Source organism: Cinclus cinclus, chromosome 2 (genome assembly GCF_963662255.1).
Source record: "Cinclus cinclus chromosome 2, bCinCin1.1, whole genome shotgun sequence".
In the NCBI taxonomy this organism is placed as follows: Eukaryota; Metazoa; Chordata; class Aves; order Passeriformes; family Cinclidae; genus Cinclus; species Cinclus cinclus.
In genome coordinates this window covers 54,967,754-54,988,471 of record NC_085047.1, presented here as the reverse complement: position 1 = coordinate 54,988,471, position 20,718 = coordinate 54,967,754, and the positions used below count along the sequence as shown (strand labels likewise).

The window sequence follows — 20,718 nt, the reverse complement described above, 5'->3', positions numbered from 1 at the left end:
ACCCACAACTTCTCCCTTTACTTTCACCCTATAGACACTACCAGTCAGCTTTCCCACATCAGCATTTCCTCACAGGCAGCATTCAAAATTCTTCTAACGCTCCTTTTGCATCATTATGGAAACTCTCATCAGGTCGGAAACCACCCCTTGCCCGTCTCTGTGCGTAATTTCAAAGTTACTGTATTCGATGTAATGAGCAAGTGCCAGACAGCACTGAGGGAGGCTGGAGAAAGCTCAGCACAGTGAAAGGCTTCAGATTAAAGGCTGTAACAGCGGATGTTCCAAGACCGGCTGGATAACGAGGACGTCCATACCCCAGCAGTCTTTCTTAACTTCCCCCGGGCGCGGGGCGCTGCACGTTTAGCCCTGGAAGCGCTGAAGAGCGGCGGTGAAGGCGCGGAGCGGTTTCCGAGCGGGGTCCCGCGGGCCGGGCCGTGCCCGGGGCTGTGCCCTCAGCAGGCGGCGGGCGGTGCCTCCCGCGGGGCGGGGGCCGGGCCGGGCCGGGCCGAGCGGGCGCTGCTCTCGCTGTCGCGGCTCTCGCTGCTCTCGCTGCCGCACACGGCGGGCGCGGAGCCCCCCAGCCCCGCCGCCGCCATGGAGAAGCAGCCCGGCGGCGAGGACGAGTGCGTGGACTCGGGAGCGGAGACGGGCGGGTGAGTGCGGGCGGCTCTCCCGGGGCTGCACTTGTTGCCGGCGGCCGCCGCCGAGCGCGTCCCAGCAGCGGCGGGGCTGGGGCTGGGGCGGCGGCTTCGTGTCCCGGGCAGAGCTTCCCTCCGGCGGCGGGGGCCGGCGCCCCGGCGGCATCCCGCTCAGCGCCGAGATTCCTTGCCTTGCCTTTCCCGTCCTGGGACTCGTCCGGCGTGACCCCCTCGGACGCATCACCCTGCTCCCACTGCCCCGGGGAGTTGGCGTTCCCCTTGGGTGAAGCAGTCCCCCCACCGTCCTCCTGCTCCACGCGGGGAGGAAGACACGGAGAGGTCGTGGCTGTGGGCTTTAAGTTTGAGCTGCAGAGCTCCACGCTGTGATGGCTCGGCGGTGGGGCCCGAGCTCAGCTCCACGGGCTGTGGATGCGCTGGTCAGGGCTTGGTGCCGCATCCCTGTATCCCAGAGGTAGTGCGGCCGAGGGTAGTCTGGGAGCGTGTCCAGGACCTGTTCTCTCCTGGCAGTGACACCTAGATAGTATCAGGCCGAGAGAGCTGACTTCTTAGAATGGCCATTGAGAGCTGTCTACAAAAGCAAGTTAGATTTGTGGGTGCCCTGAAAGTGGGTTGCTGTTGTCATGATTCTCGTTGTGATACTCACCACACTAGCCTGTGAACTGCTGTAAACTTTGCTGGTAGTCTCATCTCAGTCAAGGAGGCTTTTTTTTCCCCTGACTTCATGACCCTGCTGCCAGAGATGTGCCGTGTTTGTTAGCTGGATAACTTCTCCCGAGTTAACAGAGCTGCAAGGACGATCCATGGGATCTCCCATTCAGCTCACACCTTCAGCCCGTCTCTGTGGGAGAGAAACAGAAGTGCTTTCAAGCCTGTCCTACATGCTGCTGCCATGGTATCTTGTCAGGAATGGCAGTGAGCCTTTGCTTCTCCTCTGGTTCCAGAAAGGCAAAAGGAGGTTGCATATGCCTGCTAAGGCTGTTCTTTCCTGAGTCTTCCCTCTCCTCACTCTTTGCTCCTCCAGCTGTTTCTCTCCAGGCTTCTTGCCTGGTGCATCTCTTTTGGCCTCTAGTCTGACTTGGAAAACTATAAAGCTAATTCTTTGCACAGTAGTGTCAGGTGCACAACACCAAAACTGAAGTAGCAATATTACAAATAAAAATCTAAAAGGTGAAATTGGCATACACTAATCTTTTTCATACATCCAGCTAGTAATTAAAATAATTTTAAAATCTTTTCTCTAGTCTGAGAAGTTAAGGACTTTTCCCATCACCTTGTATTGTGGGCGCACCTAACAGTAAAAGTTTTAAAATACTTTATGTGACATAGGTTCAAAGGAAAAAATCCACACCTCTTTTCCAGATATAGGTTAGTTCCCATTAGGGACAAGGGGAAAAGAAAGACAAAGTAATCAGTGAACTCATGCCTGGTTCAAAGCTCAAAACCCCCTTGATTAGTCAAGTCACTCTTAATTTGCTGTGTTTATCTGGAATGAAAAAACCTGGATTTTCTTGGGATAGGCACTTGGAAGGATTTGACCCAGCTGGTGACATTAGCCTTTAGACCTCAGGGACCAGCGTGACAGCTGTTTGTGTCTAGTGTTGATGGGGTGCTAAAGCTGATGATTTGATGAAGCATATCTGCCCCATACGTGACACTGGAAAGTATAGGTTGGTGGAAGAGTCTGTCAGGAATTTCAACAAGGACATATGGCAATTAATAACTGCAGTGCTTTGCACTGACATTTCTTTTGAAAAGCAGTGGGTCTCTGCATTTCAGTTATTATTTTTAGTTTTGTTTAGCAGCTGTTTAATTCAGATAAACATGTTGCTTATGTCTCTTATGTCTCTTTCACAATGTTTATATTTTGGCTTTCTCACCAAACCAACTGTTCACAGCACTTGCTTTTCCCTGTTACAAGAAGATCTATTTGCTTTGTCTCAGTCCCATCACAGCTATTGCTAAATTGAACTATACTCCTTTTTCTCTGATTACTCAATGGTAAAAAAAATAATAAAATTTTAAAAAATTAACTATTCTGAGCTTCAGCAATCATCCTCTGAAAGAATAACGAGGAACAACTGAGTGGTTCAGTAACAGTTCTGCATGGAGTGGTCCCTTTCTGTCACTCAGGGAACAATAGTGGATAGTGACTGTAGTAAATCCAGGCACTGCACGCCCTTGTCATCTCAATGATTGTACATAATGATGTGTGAGCTCTTACTTGCAGCCTGGTCTGCTGAAGCTGCTTAGAGCAGCTAACAAATTGAACACATCAAGTACTCCACAGGGCATATGTTGCTTAAGGTTCTGTTGTGGCTGCCAGCTACAAAAGCAGGCAAAACTCTCTGCTAAAGGCAAGATCAATTACAATTCAAACCCCTCATTTTCCTAATCCTTTGGAAAATATGTTCCTCTTACTGCATTTGCCTAGGTAAATAGGGTTGGCAAAGAGTCTGCTGAACAAAAATACCATATTTGGAGTTCCTGAATCCAATAAGAATGGATTCAGCTGGTGTTGTCAAGTACCTAAATAAAGGGTGTAGAACGTATAAGCCAATTAGTTTCTATTGGCTGTTTATTAATGAGATTTGAAATAGTTTGACCATCCTTGATCTGAGACACTTTGCCTATACAAGTTTTATCTTCTCAGGAAGCATATTTTGGGAGTTTTTGGCATAAAGACCTTCTTTCATCTGCTACTGAAAATTTTAGTCCAGAACTATGGGTCACAGCGCTTTCTCTGGTAATAGCTTTAGTAGTGGATTTGTACTATAGAACCTGACATTTCGGGAAGAGTAAAAATAGTCTTTCTTTAGTCTTTTATTTGAAAGAAGACAGAGGAAAAACAAGTGGAAGAAAGGTTGAAGGGAGGAGAAATGCATACATTTACAGAACTGTAGTTAAATGGCAAAGAAAAGACAAAAAAGTGAAAAAATCACAGTTACTGAAAATTAATTGTAGAAATATTGATTTTAACGTTTTCTTCATTTTACAAGCCATGCAAATGCTGTTATTTCACTGTCTTTGAACAGCAGAGCCAATATGACAAACTTAAGACAATTTTGGAAGTTGTTGGGCATGCCTGATTTTGAGGCAACACGACATATTGGCTACCGCTGGTACCAAGGACAAAGTACCAGCTTAATTCACTGTGTTCAGGACCAATACCCCAAGTGAATGTGGAAAAACAGGTAGTTTCTCAGTTCTAAATAATCAATGTTCTAAACATTTCAATGTCCATGACAGTTCCCAGCAGAAGTTTACTTGTTTACTTAGCTCTAAGAGCTCATGTCTTAAAAGGTTCACACTTTAATCATTAGCTTACTGATTGTCTCAAAGTTTGCCTAAACACATAGGGGTTTTTTTAAATTACTTTAAAGTAATTTAATATTTTGAGAAGTTATAACTTTTAATTTATTTGAATTTGCAATGTATCCTCTTGTATTTCAAATAAGTTATTAATATTTTTAGAGAAAGTGGAGAGACATTACTGAAGTACCAGGTGGGGAGGTCTTTTGTATGATAAGTTTAAAATGTAAATATTGATGATGCAAACTGAATTAAACAGTAGTTAATTGTTGAGTATTTGATGAATTTTAGGAAGGTTATAGTATTTTTTGGTAGTAGACAACTGCAACAAAACAGTTCAACAAGATATAGAAAAATCCATTGCAAAACAGAGAAACAAGAGATGTTTGAAGTTTGTGACACTGTACCATGCAGTGGCTATTTGTTAACATGTATTTAGCAAAATCCATTTCTGTTTGGTTACAGTTAATTTTCATGGTGTTTGTTGCCTCCTTTACCTTTTCTCCTGTCTCTCATTCCTGAAATTATTTTTGCAGAGATTATGTTCATTTTTGGAGTGTGCTGTACTTGTTTGTTGGTTTTCTTTATGGCTCTCCCTGGCTGCATATGTGATAGTGGCCAAGTCAAAAATTATATGAGCCTCTGTTAACTTAAGCAGATCAAAAAAGCCTTTCTTTAATTGTTGCAGTTCAGTAAAAGGTGTGAGATTTTAAAGCAGAAAATACACTTGGTAATGGAAGGTAAGGCAGCATTTATTTATTTATTTATTTATTTACTTGCTTATTTACATATATATATATAAAATTGTACCCCACTTAGACGTAAAATATCAAGAACCCTGTAATCCATGTGTTGCCTCAGTCAGAACAGGTCACTTAAATTATGAAATGAATAATTGAATGGTTTATTGGGGTGAGAGGTTGCTTTCATGTTTCTGGCTTTAAGGAATTCAACTCTCACGACTTCATGTGGCAGTCCTTTAAACTGACATGTCAGTCTCTTGTCACATATTTCATCCATCTATGAGAAACTCTGAGGAACACAAACCACTGACGTTGAAAGCTATTTTAGGGTCTGTTTTTACCTTGGGGCTTCTTTTGTTTAGGTTTGGTGTACTGGGGAACGTTTTGCTGTGGGGTTTTTTGTTGACACTTTCACTTCATATATAGACCCATCAGTCCAGATATGTCACGATACTCAAGTTGTCTCTGATTTGATATTTGTATAATGTAAAGTGGAGCTGTTCGCCACAAGCTGGGGTTGAGGCACTGTTTCCAAACAGATTTATTTACTCAGTGAAGCAAAGCTGTTGGGTTGAACATCAGGGCAGGCAGACCTGCGAGTGCCAGGCACTGGAGCAAGGCATGGAAAGTGAGGCTGAAACAAAAACAAACTTTAAATCACATTTCAGAGGCCATGAGTTCTGTGCTGAATCCGTAATTTTTAGGTCCCGACAAGCAGCGAGGTTCACCTCAGTTAAATGTAGCTCTGTGAAGGCTTGATATTTAGTGTAAATCAGGCTTCTCCTGTTGTTAATTAAGAGAACCAGGGCCTCAGGAGGATAAGTCAGCCCCGGCCTGGGACGTCTGGATACATGCCACCTGATGTGTCCCTCTGGGAGTGCTCTGTGAGGGAGTGGTGAGCAGGGTGTGCAGCCAGGTGTGCTCACTGAAGCACAGCATGGTCCTGCCTCATCAGGTGCTTTCTGGAAGATGACAGCTTGTCATACCTTATACAGCAATGGTGTCTCTCATGTGGGGTCCAAACACTGCTGTCAGTAATGAGCTCTGGAGCGTAGTGGTTAGAACTGCCTGATGGGAATCTGTCATCTGCCGTTGTCACTTGCCTAGAAATCCAGAGTACGGAGTTTAGAGACAAGTTGCTGTGAGTAACTCCATTTTGGTCATCTTGACTGCACAAGTAGAAGTACCATGAGGGTAACAGATTTGTGCTGGACTGATATTAGTGGAGCAGACTGCAATTTGACCTGCAGGAATTTGGTGATAAGAAACCCAGGACAGAGCTCTAAAGCCAAACCTTCTAATTTATGCCTGGGGCTTTAACTGTTATAAAATACTCCCGTGTGCCCTGTGGAGCATTTTCTGAGGGAGGGAAGGAAAAGAAGCTGTTAAATGCAGTACTTAATATGAAACAGTGAAACGTGCCACAACTCTAGGTAGAAAAGGCATGGGAAATGTGAATCCAGCAGGTTCTATTCCATCAGTCCTAGGCAAGCAAAGGATACAGAGGAGATTGTAAACTTTTCACTATTTCATTTTGGGGAGTGGGATTAAGGAGTGCTTGCAATGGAGACCACAGGCATATTGGGGTATGGTAATATGTTAGAATTACTTGAGATGTGTTTTACACGGCAGGTTGCCTTTGGAGATGTTGCACAGCTCAGAGACCTTGGTTCCAGCCACGCCAGTGCCTTAAACAGCATGTAGGGATGTCCCTGAGCATAGGGACAGAGTTTTCCATATTGTTGAATCCTTAAAATGGTTTGATAGCATCAGTTTGAATGGGGCCATCTATCTCTCTCCCATGTCTTTCCTGGGTGTGTTTTACCATGGACCAGGAACTTGTTTTGTCACGTTGCCATGGTTCAAGGATCATTCCCAGAAGACCACTTGCCAGGATGTTTTGGAAGGCGAGAGGTTTTACTGGTACAGGTGCAGACTATTTCAGGGCACTTGGCCTCGGTCCCAGGCAGTTCCCTTGGGACTGTTTGTTTATGGCTTCTGTTGTCAGTGCTGTAGCTGTGATAACATGGTGCTGTGCCACAGCTGATCAGTGTGCCCAAGGAGCCCAAGCACTGTGTGATGCTGGACTAGCTGCATTGCTTGTGTGAGCCAGAGCTGTAAAATAGCCATGTTCTCACCCAAAGAAACAGGCTTACAGTGTTTTTTTGTGCCACATTCAGCAACTGCAAGTTGCACTAGCAGTTTCTTGCTGGTATTCAGTGGAATGCTCTCTTGGATATTTTGAGGCTCTGTATTGACAGTCAGCAGTGAGAGGTGCACACAGATATCAGAGGACTGCTCAATATCTTTTGTGCTCCTGATGCTCTTACCATGTCTAATAATGCACAAGTCCGATCCTTCAATGGTGGTAATGGGAACTGAGGTCCCACCTTTATCACAGGCTTCTATATTTCTATTTTATTGTCTCTTGACATTTTTGCAGCTCCTCTTTGCTGGTGGGCTGACCATTGAGCACATACTCTTAGCAGACTGATGTGTCTTTTGACTGAGCTATAAGCCTTCCTTTTCAGTATCTCACACTGTTTCAATACCCTGTTTGATTATTTTGTTCTCATTATGTACCTGTAAAGGGAACAGTCCTCTATTAGTTCACTTTCTGTTGTGGATCTTTTTTCCCTTTTATCTATAATCTAACATCTATCAGAGGAAATAGCTTGCTGCAAGACCACCTAATAGGCCTGGAACTTCTGAGCCCCAATGTGGCCCCAGGTGTCACCATTAAAGCACATGAGTGCTTTACTCTTGAGTTATCCTATTGGGAAAATCTACTTCCAAGGGAAATGACAGAAGCCAATACTCAGAATGTTTAAAACAGGAATGAAAAGAACAGAAAGGAACACAGTTGCTTGATGTCCAGAGAGCCTGTATGCCTCAGGAGATGTTTATTTCAGTACTTGATTTTTCTAATGCATGATTTTGTCAAAGGGAATGTTGTGTGTGCTACTCTAAAAAGCTTAAAAGACTTCTACTAACTTCAGAATTGAATGTCCTAAATAGCTGATTGTAAAGGGAAAAAAAAAATTTATAAGCCACTTACCAACGCATGCCATCAATCTGAATGGTTTCTTCTAATATTTTGAGAACAATAATGATTTTGCTAGCACAGGTTTGTTTTTTTGGGGTTTTTTTTTGTTGTTTTTTTTTTTTTTTTTTTTTGTTCTCAAGGGCTAGATTCAAGACAAAGAAAGGAGCTGGAGGGAGAACAAAAGGTGATTCAGGTTGTCCCTGAGAGCACACAGAGAGGCTCCTATTCATCCCATTTGGTTTTAGCCACATGGCCTAGGGTTCTCCATTAGAAGTGTGGTTTCTGCAGGCTTCTTGTGTAGACAGCAGCTAGGCAGAGATACTTCAGACCTCTCTTTTTATTGACAATAGCGGGAGCTTAGGGAGGGTACAGCCTTCATTTTGGTATCTGAGTTTGACATAAGCCTTTGAGTCCAATTACCCTTTTTTTAATTTGTGGATGTCAGTTATGCAACAAACATGAATTAAACATCAGCTTGAGCCATATTAGTACTACAAAAAAACTGCAATACAATTCTAAAGCCTATTAAAATGTGTCTGTGCAATTAGTCTCTGAGCACACTGTTGTCTCCTCATTTCTTGCCCTCCATGTTTTTATTTTTCCTCTTGTTCCATTTTTCAAGTCCTGCATGTACATAGACTGCTACTCCCTCAGTTCAGGACTCATTAATTCTCCATGTCCTATAATGTGCTTGCAGCACTTTGGGATAATAAAATAACAGTGTGAAGTAATAGAATGCTGTTCCAACTTGCAGTAAGCAAAAGGCAAAATGTTGTCTCACTTCTGAAATACAAGCAGTGCAGATTCATTTTGGATTAGCTGCCAACTGCTGAACATAGATAAATTGAAGGACAGCCCCAGGCTGTTTTCAAACAGAAGTGCAGACTAAATGAATCTTTGCTTGGGATGCTTGGAGGCAGCTGGATGTATATTGCTTGCCTCTAGGCGTATGAAGAATGAAGTGTTACACAGCTTTCACACCCTTTCAAATATACGTGGTCCCAAGTGACGCTGATGTGACTTGCTGCTGAAAATCCTGTGTGGTTTTATGGCCTGCGTAACACCTTATGCCCCTGGCATCACTTCCCTTGGTCCTTGCCCAGAGCCAGAGCAGTGGTGTGTGCATTGCCCAGCAGTAGGAAGAAGGTCTCCTTCTCTGCTGATGTTGATGTCCAGGAGTTAGAAAGATAAATTAGAATTTATCCGTCAGTAGAATTGACTTGATAGATTTTCGGGCTTGATGTGCTTCACTGGTCTCAGATCTAGGGGGAGGTTAGCAAAGCTTGGAGAGAGGGATGTGCTGCTGTAAGTGGCACAAAGAATGCAGAATTCATGGGCCACAAGGACATTTGGCAGAACTCACAAGATAAGGAAGATAGTAACAAAGCTGACTAATTTCAGCAACGGTGCTGAGGTCAGCTCTAACTGGGTAGAAAGCAATTTCGTCAGGGGGAGATTGTGACCACTGACTGAAGAAACCCACTGACTCAAGAGACAGCTGATCATTGTCATGGGAAGTGAGAGAACCATGTAGCCAGTCACAGGGAGAATACTGAGCAGCAACAGAGCTCTATGACTGGTGGCCAATGAACCCTGATTTCTTTGCTTGCTGACATGTATGAGTGGTGTGAAGCTTTGGTGATCGGGGAGCCAGCCTGTTGTGGCCCACACCAGCTCCCTGCTTTTCACAAACTAGACAAAAGAAATGGGAATACCTCATCTTGGTGTGTGAATTGGTGCTGCACACGAGGCAGTGAGCCCACATTTGGGGCAACAGTGCCATTACTGCCTCTGCCCTTCCCAGCTACACAAGGGTCCTGGGGGTGATTGGTTGAGGGGTAGCACTCAATTCATGGAGGAGGTACTGTGGAGCAGCTCTGTATGGGGTGCCTGAGAGTGACTGCTAATGACCTAAACCTGTAGTCTCTACCAGTGGGAGAAAGATGTTTCCTTGCTCCTTGGCCTTGGGGGTACAGGAATAGCAAAGAAGAGTGAGTGAGGGAAAGCTGCAAGCCCCCACCAGCAGGTCTTTCCCCAGCATTGCCCACATCTTTTCCAAAAACTATGAAAACCTCATGGCAGTTGGTGGTATTGATAAGTCCTTTTTCACTAGTTTTCTGAAAAATTCAGGTTGCGTCATCTTTCACTAGTCCAGCAGGATTGACAAGAGTTGGGGGTAGTTCCTCATCATCTTCTCACCTAACCAGTAGTTTTGGCATCTGATCTGCTGAGTACTAAATGCAAGGCTATGAAATATGGGGATGACTGTAATTACTTTTTTCTTCTGCAGAGCTATGTCCATATTAAAAACAAAAGCAGATACTGTAGATATGCGGGATTGATGTCCTTTATTCCTTTGGTTGCTTGAGAGCCTAGAGTATGAGGGTATCCTGAGAATATGCTTAGATAGGTGTTTACTTCCACACATGTCTCTTGGGAGTCAAAGCTCATGTGGTTTCTTTAATTTAAAGCAATGTTGCAAAATTGCGGCAACTATTATATAAAACAAGCATTTAGGTTTTAATCCAAGAGCTATGTCAGGGCTCCCTGAGCATTTTGCCTGTTCAAGGCATTGCAGGGCACACTTGCCATATGTGTATGGTGGCAGAGTGCTCTGGTGTATGGGGTATGTTTTGGGGACCCAGCAAGTGTGAGCGTAGAGGCTGTGTAGCTGTGAACTCCAAACCTGAATGCTCAAAGGTCATAGGTGGGGCCTCAGCTGTGGAAATTATTTTTTTTCCCCTTAAATATTAAGTGATGGCATGTTTGTGTTATTATTTCTGAATCTTCAGGACATAAAGATGTTGTTTTAATCAGCTCAGAATGGAGTTTTTAGAAGTTTGGGGTTATATGCAGCAAAAAAATTAATTGTACTGTTGCTGAAAATACTTAACTGCTCTTTCTCACAGATAATTCAGTATGCCCTGAACTAGAACCAATGGCTGTATAATTTTATTGGGATGTCTTCAAGAGGAAGTCGGTCTACTAAAACAAAAAGCGTTGTCATCTAAATGTTTATCTTTTGGCATTCTTTTTTTTTTTTCCTTCTCTGACAGTTGTGACTGTACAACTTTAAAAATTCTGCTCATCACATAGAGTTCTCTTGAAAGGAACTCTAAAAACATAATCTGAAAAGCAGCGTTTAGAGAACATAATGTGAGGAAAGAGAGGAACTGAGTCCAAGTCTAGCAGACTTCTAGTCCTAACCTGCATCTGAAGCAGACTATTTCTTCCTTATGGAGGGCTTTCTGTGCTTTTGTTTTCACACCTAGAGTTAGGTAGCATGAATAACCCCCAGATAAAACCATAGTTACTTTGCTCATTCTATTTATATATTTTCAAAATTCACATAAGATGCCAGTTTTTCTGCAGGAGCATTAAAACCTGTTCCAATTATTCTCTTAGCACAAAAATAGTGCTAAATGGGTATTAAACTATTTCAATAAGCACTGTGTGTTAATTTTGGTAATTTTTTCATTACCTCTTCTAGATTTAATACTTTCTAATTAAAATCTTTGTCTTGCAGGTCTGAGTACAGCCGTATGTCCTCTACCAGCAGTGAGTATAACTTTGAGACTCTTTTTAAATGGCTTATTATATTTTCTTTTTCTTCTGCTTGCTAATATTTATTAACATCAACCTGGTGTTATTGACAGAGAACAGTTTGACACAGTAAAGCCCCCATTCCTTCTCTTCTTGCATCTATGTCTAGGAACAGTATAGAAAATTACACTCTTTGAATATTTGTGACCAAAATACAACCATGTGTAAAGTCTTAAATATTGGCATTCACAAGGATGCAAGGCAAAATGAGAACAAAATATATAGACACTGTGTGGGCCAGCGTGAATTGTCCCTCAGGCCAAAGGAGTTTGCAGTGATGAATGACATTAGAGCTGGGAATCCAGGAATAATTAAATGTTTACTGTAAGCCGATGCCAACAAAGCACTTCAGAGAAGCTCTAGTGAAGTCAGTTTTTTATTTCAGAGATGGTAGATACTCTGGTAAGTGCCACAGTCTTTCTAGATATTTGCAATGTCAGTTTATTTTCATGTTATCCAGCTGATAAAAGAAAAAATCCTGTGTCTGGATTATTTTTTCTTTATTTTTCACCAATGCAAAATTATTATTTTTTTAAGCAACAAGGAACACTTTTCCACTCCATACTTCCTTAGTTGTAGAACACACTGCACCCGCAGCACTTTGAAATGCAATAATGCTTATTCATGCATGACTGCTGGTATCTCTCCTTGTCCAAGTGCAAAGTGATGTCTGCCTCCCTGATTCACACATGGATGTGAGCTTTGTTTATGCCAGGCAAGCACATAAAAATTCCTAGATGACAAGTTGTGTTTTATAATCTGGATCTTTAAGCACTATGAAAATCAGAGGGGAAGAAAGCTGTCAGTTGTTTACTCATTCACACATTCTGACTGAAGTGTGGAGAGGGTTATTTTCCATCTCCTGTGGTCTCCACTGAAGGGCTTTAATTGATTTCAACAAGAGCTGGATGAGACAGCATTCGTAATGTCTGACTCCTGAGCTGATGTGACTAGCAAGGAACTCACTGTCTTTCCTCCATCTGCTCAGTGTGTTTGTGTCTGAGGAAGAGAGAATTTAGTGCAGCTTTTTCCTCAATTCTGTTGTTGAAATAGATTTCTGGATTCTCACTGTCAGGCATAATTTTTTAAATGATTGGGAGGTAAAATCCAGGCAATCAGCTCTCTGTGATAGTGAAAGCATATTGGATTTGCCTGGTTACACCAGATGTGTGGCACGTGTGCCCTCTCAGCTCACAATTTCAGATGATGGCTTGGGGAATATGCTGCTAAATTCCTCCACTTTTTGGGTGGTGACTCATACTTGCTTACTGGGGGTAGATCAGTTCAAAAGACAAGGTGCAAGTAGAGTATTTCTCATTTAAAAACCTGGTTTGAATCCCTTAAAAACTGCATGGCTGCAGCACATTTTACAAATAAATGTAGCAAATTCCATTTGTAAGCCTTGTTTTTTATTAAATGAGGTGTTTCCACGGGGAATGAATCTTTTGTTACGTGGCAGCTACAGTGTGTCAGTGTTAACTATGGTCTCCTCCCTGTCTTGCTGGCCACTGCTGTCCAGTGGATGTGGCGATTGCAGTTTCAGCACCAGTAATTTGTCGGTACAAGGAGGTATTATCATTCCAGCAAAGACACACAAGTTCAGGAGACAGAAAAGTCTCCTCCTTTCTCTTTTCTGCTTCCAAGGCAAATTATAGTGATACAGCTTCGCAAGTAGCAGTATTTAACTCTGCCTTTTGAGGGATTTGTGTGGTTGGTTTGGTCAGACATTGCAACAGTAACGGGAGCAGTTATATAAAAGAATTTTGGTAAAATAGAAGTACTTTCATGTCAGAGGCATGTAATACATTTTAAAGAAAGATTGTTGGGGAAGGGAGATTTTAAAAATTATTTGTACCTTTTTTATTTCTTTGGGGAAAAAGATTCGGTAAGTGGTATCACTCACACTACAGAAAGCAGTCTAGTCAAGGATGCTGTTAGGCCCTAGTGTAGCACAAAATAAGCTGTTGTAAATTAAGAAGGAAAGAATCTCCATTACCTGCAGGTGCTTCACCTGAATCTCCTGTTCTAATGGAGTTTATCTAAACCAGAAGGATTACGGGCTAATTTGATTTTACAGGGGTCCTCTTTGGTGGCACCAGTGAGGCTCCAATTTCAGTGTTTAACAAATGAATAATCTTTTTGCTTTTCTGGATTAACTCCATTGGACAATGGTTTTTCACAGACATGCCAAGAAAAGGTTAAGAAAGATTTAGCAGGTGAATCAACTGCAGCTTCTGTCACAGCAGCAGAGCAAACTGCAGGACTTCGCACCAGTGCAAAGTTGTACAGGAATTCCAGACGCGCCTCACCGCCCCCCCCCCCCCCCCCCCCAAGTCAGAAGTAAAACGTCTTTGGCTGCTAAATGGCAGTGGCAGGATCATTCTGTGTTTCCTTCCAGTACTTTTTTTCCCTGAGCACATGGCAGCAGCCGTTGTGGTCAGTGTACTGCTTCAGCAGTTCAAAGTCCTGCCTGGTGGATTGGTTGGGTCTTGGGTTTTAGGCAGCCTCTCACTCCTTTTCTTCTTTGCCCTTGTGTCCCAGCTTCAGACAACCAAAAAATGCTTTTTACTGGCATTCATCTAATGTTTGTGGTTTCATACAGCAGGTAATTTGGGGAAGAGTACCGAAGTTTGCAGAGCGTGTGTACTTTGGCAAGAAAAGGCAGCAGGTGCCTGCTGCGCAAGCTCTGGCTGTTGTCAGGGTGACCGTGCCACTTTGCCTTGTCTTAATGAGCTGAGTAGAAAGGTCACACAAACCTGTCTGCAGAATAATGCATCTGGAGGTATTACAGCTTTCAGTGTGATTTCAGTGAAGAGAAATGCCTTTTTTTTTTTTACCTGACTGCTGGTATATGTAGTTACTTTTTCCTTTGTTCTTCAGGAAGAGGAGTGCTTTGTCTTGTTGGGATATTTTGCTTATTGGTGTGCTCTTCATTAATCTAGGAATTGCATTAACCTTCTTTTTCCTCATATTTTCAATTACCTTTTCAATTATGATTTTCAGTTGCCATTAGGGATCCCCAATTCTATATGAGAGACAATTGTGCTAGGCACCCACAGAAGAGACCTTTACTTGAAATACATAATGCCAAAATATAAAGACCATAAGTGGCATATGGACACAGACAGTCAGAATCACAAATAATTAGTGTAGGTCGGCACAATAAACAACATTCCCTGTACATCATAATTTTAATTATCTTCAGATTGCTTTGAGCTATGTGTTTCACAGATGATTTTCAACTAGGGAGGAGGAGTTTTGATGGGGGCTGCTTATTGTCTCTCCTGCTTAATCTTTGCATTGATGATAATGGCTCTTCAGAAAGACCCAAACCAGAAATCGAAGTTTTGAAATATGACTTTTGTCATTTGTAACATTTGCAAAGGATGAGAGAAAATGGCCTCAAATTGCACCGGGGAAGTTTATATTAGATATTAGGAAAAATTTCTTCACTGAAAATGTGGTCAGGCATTGGAACAGGCTGCCCAGGAAAGTGGTGGTGTCACCATCTCTGGAACTGTCTGGATATGGCACTTGAGGATGTGGTTTAATGGTGAACAGGGTAGTGCTGGGTCAATTATTGGATTCAGTGATCTTAGAGGTATTTTCCAACCTTAATACTTATATGAAGTATTCACACCTAGTCAGCCCTGGAGCCAATATAACTAGATTGTCTTAGAAATAATTGTAGAAGTGAGGGATATTTTTTTCCTTAACCATTTTTAGCCTGGCAGTCAGGTAACTGTCTGTATACACATTTGTACTGGTCCAGCTAAGTTGGTAAATGAAATATAAAAATGGTCCAATGGGATAAAATGCGAGTTTCTGGAAGAGTTTAGAGCATTTGAAATTGCAGAACCCTGTAGCATGCAGTAGTTCAAGTTGTGCTTCTCAGTGAGGTAAAGGGCTTGTCACTCACCTGCTTTGCAGTTGGAAAGCTGGTAATTCACCTTCCTCTGCTCCCTTGCCTTTCCTTTAGCAGCTAGGAAACAACTGAGTCCTTGTAGGGTGTTCATATTCTTTTGTGGCAAACCTGAGAGCTGGGGTATTAAAATTTTTATTTCCATGTTGCACATAGCCATGTTCCTAGTCCATGGAATTTTACTCACTTTCTGATTCTAGAAACTGAACACAAGAAAGTTTGTTTTGGCAGATATAAAATATGTGGGTTACTACATGTGCTTCTTTTTAATAAATGCTCTGTTTGATATTCTGCTCCTACGCTGGTTTAAATTCAGATCTTTGTTTGGGGATTTGGTCAAGGTTTGGTCAACATTTTGTCAGTATCATCTGCATCAGCTCCCTGGGCTTGTGACCCTGTGGGAAGCCTACACTGGAGCAGGCTCCTGCCACAACCTGCAGAGCCTTGAAGAGAGGAGCCCACACTGGAGCAGGTTTGCTGTCAGGGCTTGTGCCCCATGGGGGGCCCATGCTGGAGCCCCTTCCTGAAAACGTGCACCCCTCAGAAGGAGCCCACGCTGGAGCAGTTTGGAAAGAACTGTAGCCCATGGGAATGACTCATTGGAGAAGTTCATGAAGGTCTCTGTCCCATGGGAGGGACCGCACCTTGGAGCAGGGGAAGGACTCCTGTCCCTGAGAAGGAAGCAGCTGCAGAAATGATGTCATGAACTGACTGTTACTCCCAGTTCCCATCCCTATGTGCCACCGCAGGGAAGGAGATGGAGAACTGGGAGTAAACTTAATCCCAGAAGGAGGGAAGGGTAGGGGAAGGTGTTTTTCAGATTTGTTTTACTTCTCATTATCCTACTTTTATTCTGATTGGTAATAAATTCAGCTGATTTCCCAAAATCAAGTCTGTTTTGCTCATGACAGTAATTGATGACGGATCTGTCCCTGTCCTTATCTCATGATCTTTTAATTAAATTTTCTCTCCCCTTCCCAGCTGAGGAGGGGAGCAATAGTGTGGTTTTGGTGGACAGCTGGTGTCCAGCCAGGGTCAACCCACCACAAGATACCTTGTAACAAAAGCACAGGGAGAAATGGCTTTCTGTTACTTGTGTATCATTTCAAAATTTGTCTTCAATGAACTGTTAAATGTGATGAAATCTAACCAGCAGCCAGAAGGGGAGTGGGTCTGATTTTGGCTTTGAAAAATCTGTCACAAAGCTTGAATTTCATAATATAGTTGTCTGCTTTAAGTTAGGTTAGTTCTGACTGATTGTGACCCAGGCACTGCTGGACTGGGTATCTTCTAAGTCTGTTTCTCCAAACAACGTAATTTATGAGTGTAAGGATATAATTATATTCTTTTATTGCTATATGAAGATACACTGTAGTATATTGTTTCTTATTTCCATAGAGAACAGAGATGCTTTTACAATGGCTGGCAACAAGCTGTATTAAATGCAATTATAAAAACAATTTACAGCAGGCTTACCAGCATCATACTGTATTTCCAGAAGATGTTATTATAAAAGGAAGACTAATTAAAGTATGAGGAAAAATGCAAGAGGAAATTTGACCTGAATCATGTAGAGTCTTAGCCTGCAGCATCTGTCAGTGTTGCAAATTCAGGTGTTTTATATAGTAATGAAATCTGAAGTGTCAGCTCCTCTGGAAAATATAATACATCTTCTGCTTATCTTGCCTGGCCCGTGTTACAATGCCAGGGGTAAAATGCAATGCAGCTTCCCACTGTGGCAGGGTGAAGAAGGAAAATGTCTCTGGTATGTGCAACTTAACAGTCTTTGGCTGTGCAAAACATTTATGTAGCTGCTTGTCATCAGACCCCACTGTGATGAAGGACCAAATGCTTGCATACAGGATAAAAAAGAACAGTACTGATCCTCAGAGAATTGAGCTTGGAAGGCACCTCTAGAGATGAGGCACAGCCATGTGTATGGACATGCACAAAAGAATGTGTAGCTTGAAATCAAAACTAGATTTGATTTTTACATTCCCAGTGGCATTGACCACTGACATAGCATTGCTGTTGTTAAGGCTGAAGTTCCTGCTCAAATTTGTCTGGATTGGAGTGACCTGTGTATCTCTGTTTTTTGTAAAATTCAGGGTTTCACTCTTTGGGATCATTTAGCTTGCACCAAGCTGTGTGTCCCATGGCTTAATTACTTTCTACTTAGTGCTGGCTTGGGATTTCTGTATCAAGGATGTGCAAGTGTACCCTAAACAGTTACTGGGCCAGAGTTATCAAAACATTGTTTGCAGTTGTTTTGTATACTCTTTTCTGACCACATCCAGTCAGGTTTTTTTTCCCCCTTGTCATACAGATACAGCAGATGAAAACTGGACTAGTTATTAAAAATGAATAATGTGCATGAATGACAATATAAATGTTTTTCCAGCTCCTTTATTTAAGCCCACATAGTCATAATGAAAACCATGTAACCAAATACATCCTAATTTTTAATAATCCAAGCATATTTCAGAAGCATAGGAAATCTTTGGTAGACACTAAGCTATCGAGTGCCATACAGTTGCAGTAAAATCTTACAGGAAATATGTCAGAGAAAAGTTAAATTGGATTATTTGGTGATGTGGGTTGAATTTCCCCCTGTGGAAGTGTTGCTGCTGCTGTCCCAGAAAACCACAAGGAGCTAGGCAGCCATTTAGTGGGTGTTTTAACCCTGAGAAATGGGTTGCAGGAAAGATCTTGGCACTCCCAAGTTCAGCTGGTACAGTGATGAGAATGATCTGGAAATTGTTGCTATGTCTGTCTGAATTGTTAAAGCCCAAAGAGGGAAGCTAAAAAAATAAATCTGTCCCATGGCAACTCCTGACTCGGAGGCACTAGTTGGGGTGGAACAGGAAAAGCCATCTGAGTCACCGAGTCAAATAACAAAACACTTGTGAAGGCTGAAGCTATTAAGGCAGTTTCTACTAAATGTTGCCAATGCCAATAGTTAGTTTCCTCATGGCCATAGTATATTATTGTGGGGTACTTTGTTCCATCTGAACTTTTAAAAATAAATAAATACCATTTGTTTATCCACGCTCAGTGGAAGCTGGGGCATTTGGTAATAGTGCATGGCACACTCTAGAGCAGTAGATGTCCTCTGCCTGCCTCATTTTTGCTGGTACAACATTTGTTGATTTGTCGTTTGGGGGGTGGGGGGGGGGAATTGTATCTATAGTTTATAAAACGTTCGTGAAATGTTTACCTGGTGACTCCTGGCTGTCAGCACAGGGGACTAGGTTGGAGCACTGACAACAAATCATGCCTTCTATTCCTGCCTCTCTTTCCCATCAGCTGGTAGGGGGTAGATCTTTTGAGCCATACACTGCTGTCAGCTGGAAGGATTATGAGATTCAAACTAATTTTCTGCTACTGCCAAGTCCAAATGGGTCCTCTGCTGTAATGCTGATATTGTTCATTGTCCATAGAGACACAAACATGACAATGCTTGGCCATGCCTCGGGGTTTGATCCCGTATTGTCTTTGATTGTGTCTTCAGTGTAGATGTTTTGGTGTGACCTCTGGCTGGCTTTCCTTGCCACATTTTTGTGATACCAGGAAGATTTGTGCAAAAGCACAGGCTGATTAAAAGAGGTCTGCCTGAAAATTAACTTTTTTTGCCAAACTAGTTATCTGACTGTCACCAGAAAACACAATCCTTATTCTTCCTGAAGTCTGGGAGTTTCTTCTCAGTATGTTCAGCAAGCTCTTTCAACATGCATCTAGAGCTGACACATGGAAAGCACTGGAAACACTTAGCTGAGAATAGTAGGGGGAAGAGTGCCAGCAGTAAAGTCTTAAATTGTCTTAAGCCCATCATAAAATCACACTTTCAGTCAACTGAAATACACTGTGTGTGGTATGGAGCTCATTGTTGGACTGAATTTGTTAGCTGCTCAAGTGTGCAGTGTTTCTTGGGTTTTTTTTAACAGTGTTCTTATTGCCCTTTTACAAAAAAACATACTTTTGAGAATCTCAGCTTTTCACAGGAGTGGAGTTTTAGAAAACACAATGCCTGTAATCGGAGGACTTTGGAAATTATGGTGTTGGATGCAGTTTTTACAGCTTCTGATTTACTGGTGGTTGCTGATGGGAGTTTTATTATGTAGTAATTTATTTACGTAGTAATTGAATTACACACACAACTTGTAATTGAATTACACATTGCAGCTCTCTACAGAATCTGGTATTTATACCAAATATCAGTGCCTGGGTTCTTGCCAAGAGCTATGATCCTTATCTGTGGCTGAGGAGAGTACTGAAGACTTTAGTGCTCTCTGGAGGATAAGTAGATGATAAGGCTGTTGGGTTTTTTTAAATTGAAATTCAGATTATTTCTAACAATGTAACGTAATGTTCAAGCAGCATATGTTGAGGGAGGAGAACACCAGGCAGCCAAAATAAAGAGCTCATGGAGAAGCCCAGAGCACTGGCAGAAAAATCATTATCTTAGGGTGTTTGTAAGGAATTGCCAAGCAGTTTATTTAATTGTAACCATGGTGTGAAAGCACCCACTATAGGTTCCTAAGTTTGTTTTCATGAAGATCCTATACAGTGTCTTCTCAGAGCTGAGAGTCCTTTTTTCATTGGGTGCTTAATATACAATAAGCACAGCCTCTGCTTTGACATGCCTCCAGGCTCCATAAAACCTGGGTGGAATACACACACTCAGCAAAAAGTGTCAGGGACATGGGATTACACATTCAGAAACACAGTATGACACTCTCACCCTTTCTTTTTATCCTGCTTCAGAAGGGAAACATAATGTGAACTTGTGCCATCTTTCCTCACAGAGACACTAACTTCCCACAGGTTTCATTGGAACTGAATGACAGACACTGGGACAAGAGGGAGAGATAACACTAATGTGAGTTTAAGTTACTTCTTTTCCTAACCTACAGCTGAACTGTCATCCCACAGGCAACACATACATCATTTTATACCAAACGTGAACATTCCTTAGGTGGTAAGGGGATAAGTGAAAAATCTGCAGTACTGTGAATGAAGAGAGGAGGGAAAAGGGGGCTGAGAACAGATCTGTGACTGGAGGAGTGACTCTGACTCTGCCTTGGTATGAACAGTCAGCAGCCTGACTAAAGGACTCAAAGAAGTTGGTTTTGGAGGATGTCATGGAAGACATGATAATCATGTAATTCAAGGGCTTTTCTTGCATAGCACTTGCCACAAAACCACTTCTCATTTGTGGGCAAGGAGTACAGCAAGATAATGTAGTAGAACAAGACAGTGCCTGTAGGACCACACAGATTAGGCGCCCAAGATGGAAATGTGCACAGTGGAGAAGTGATGGGCTTTATCTGAGGCTGGACTCTGTTTCTCACCTTGGCTACAAAAGGAGCCCACGACTGCCAGCCATGTGCTGCAGGGACATCCACCAGGTCTATAACCTTCCATGGGAGGACTCTG

At 42.5% G+C, this 20,718-nt stretch overlaps 1 protein-coding gene across 1 annotated transcript in view; it reads left to right on the top strand.

The window, feature by feature from the left end:
- The first annotated feature begins 594 nt into the window (after positions 1-594).
- FAM124A (family with sequence similarity 124 member A) overlaps positions 595-20,718 on the top strand; it is a 36,596-nt gene continuing 16,472 nt past the window's right edge. Inside the window, exons 1-2 of the mRNA XM_062514743.1 lie at positions 595-653; positions 11,284-11,315. Of these exons, the coding sequence (XP_062370727.1) occupies positions 595-653; positions 11,284-11,315 (91 nt within the window). The remainder of the gene's footprint in view (positions 654-11,283; positions 11,316-20,718) is intronic.